The sequence below is a fragment of the Mesitornis unicolor genome, unplaced genomic scaffold (genome assembly GCF_000695765.1).
Source record: "Mesitornis unicolor isolate BGI_N332 unplaced genomic scaffold, ASM69576v1 scaffold23469, whole genome shotgun sequence".
In the NCBI taxonomy this organism is placed as follows: Eukaryota; Metazoa; Chordata; class Aves; order Mesitornithiformes; family Mesitornithidae; genus Mesitornis; species Mesitornis unicolor.
This window is the reverse complement of record NW_010205533.1, coordinates 1-1,233: the sequence shown is the minus strand read 5'-3', so window position 1 is coordinate 1,233 and position 1,233 is coordinate 1. Positions and strand designations below refer to the sequence as shown.

Here is a 1,233-nt window from a genome sequence, read left to right as displayed (position 1 = left end):
GGTTCAGTGTCCCATTCTTTTTCATTGTATGTGATACCGAATCCTTGTTTCCACACACCACCATCTGGATTATCAAAAGGAAGAATGTCATAGACATCCAACATCTGAAAAAGGGTAAAAGGAATATAAAACATGAATTCACAAAAACAGTTCTGCTATTAAAAATCAAAGCTGTTTTCATCAAAAACGGATCTGCTTGTTCATTCCACTGGGAGAGATGAAGTGTCAAATGAACAGAAAACTGACAAATAAGAGCAAGTCACACTAGGACACCCAAGACACAGCTGGCAGGAAGAACAACATCTGGCAGTCCCTGTTCTGAAGAAATTGAAGTTTATTAGATATGGGGTAGGAATAAGAGCCCTAAGTCACAAAAATTATGACAGCTCACAGTGGCATGGAGGGTATGAAGAGAATTATACAGAACAGAACAATACACTAAACAGGGGCATGCAGAAGACGAAGAGCAAGCAGTAACATATGACAACGTGAGAGAGATTGAGGCAAAAGTCAAACTCACAAAAGGGAACTGAAAGAAACTATCACGAAAAAATGTTCAGAACAATAGCCAGTTGCTACAAGAAAACTACTCATATATTTATCATTGCCCAGTATGTTAATTATACAAAAGACATGTTTCATTTTCAATGCAAGTAAGAAGTTTACACGTTATTACAGCAAATCTGGAGTTACTTTAACAAGTTCCTATGAAATTTATGTATCACCAGATAGCTTCAACGAGAATCTTCTAAAGTGAGTTTTGACCATAATTACCAAATATGGTCAGAGCACCATATCTGACCAGAGTTACCATATCCAACATTTTTTTTTTCAGTGCTCTGTTTTGCTTTTAGGAAAGCAGGCAAACTTGCTGAACATGAATTATCACCTAGACAAAGCCTTTAAAAATCTTTAAACTACACTTTAGGTTTAGTTCTAACCATGTTAGAATACAATTGTATCCCTGACAATCTTTCTTCAACAAACATTCCACTTACACAAAAACAGCCCACAGAATTCATTTACTACATGAACACCACAGGAGTTAAAACTTCACAGTGTTAAGCTGGTTTCTATCCTGCTAGGAAACTTGAAAAATATACAGATCTCTGAGAAAAAAAAACTTTTGACTAAAAAAATTAAGGGGTTGTGACAGGCTGAACTTGGCTAGTTGCCAAACCCCTGCCCAGCTGTTTTCCCACTCAATCTGGACATCCATAAATCCATGGGTCC

The 1,233-nt window shown here is 36.9% G+C and overlaps 1 protein-coding gene across 1 annotated transcript in view; it reads right to left on the bottom strand.

The window, feature by feature from the left end:
* Nucleotides 1-104, bottom strand: part of LOC104546148 (alpha-mannosidase 2-like) — a gene marked incomplete at both ends in the record, with an annotated part of 12,835 nt that extends 12,731 nt beyond the window's left edge. The window contains one exon of the mRNA XM_010191459.1: nucleotides 1-104. This exon is cut by the window's left edge and continues 65 nt beyond it. Coding sequence (XP_010189761.1) covers nucleotides 1-104 — 104 coding nt within the window.
* Nucleotides 105-1,233: the final 1,129 nt, after the last annotated feature.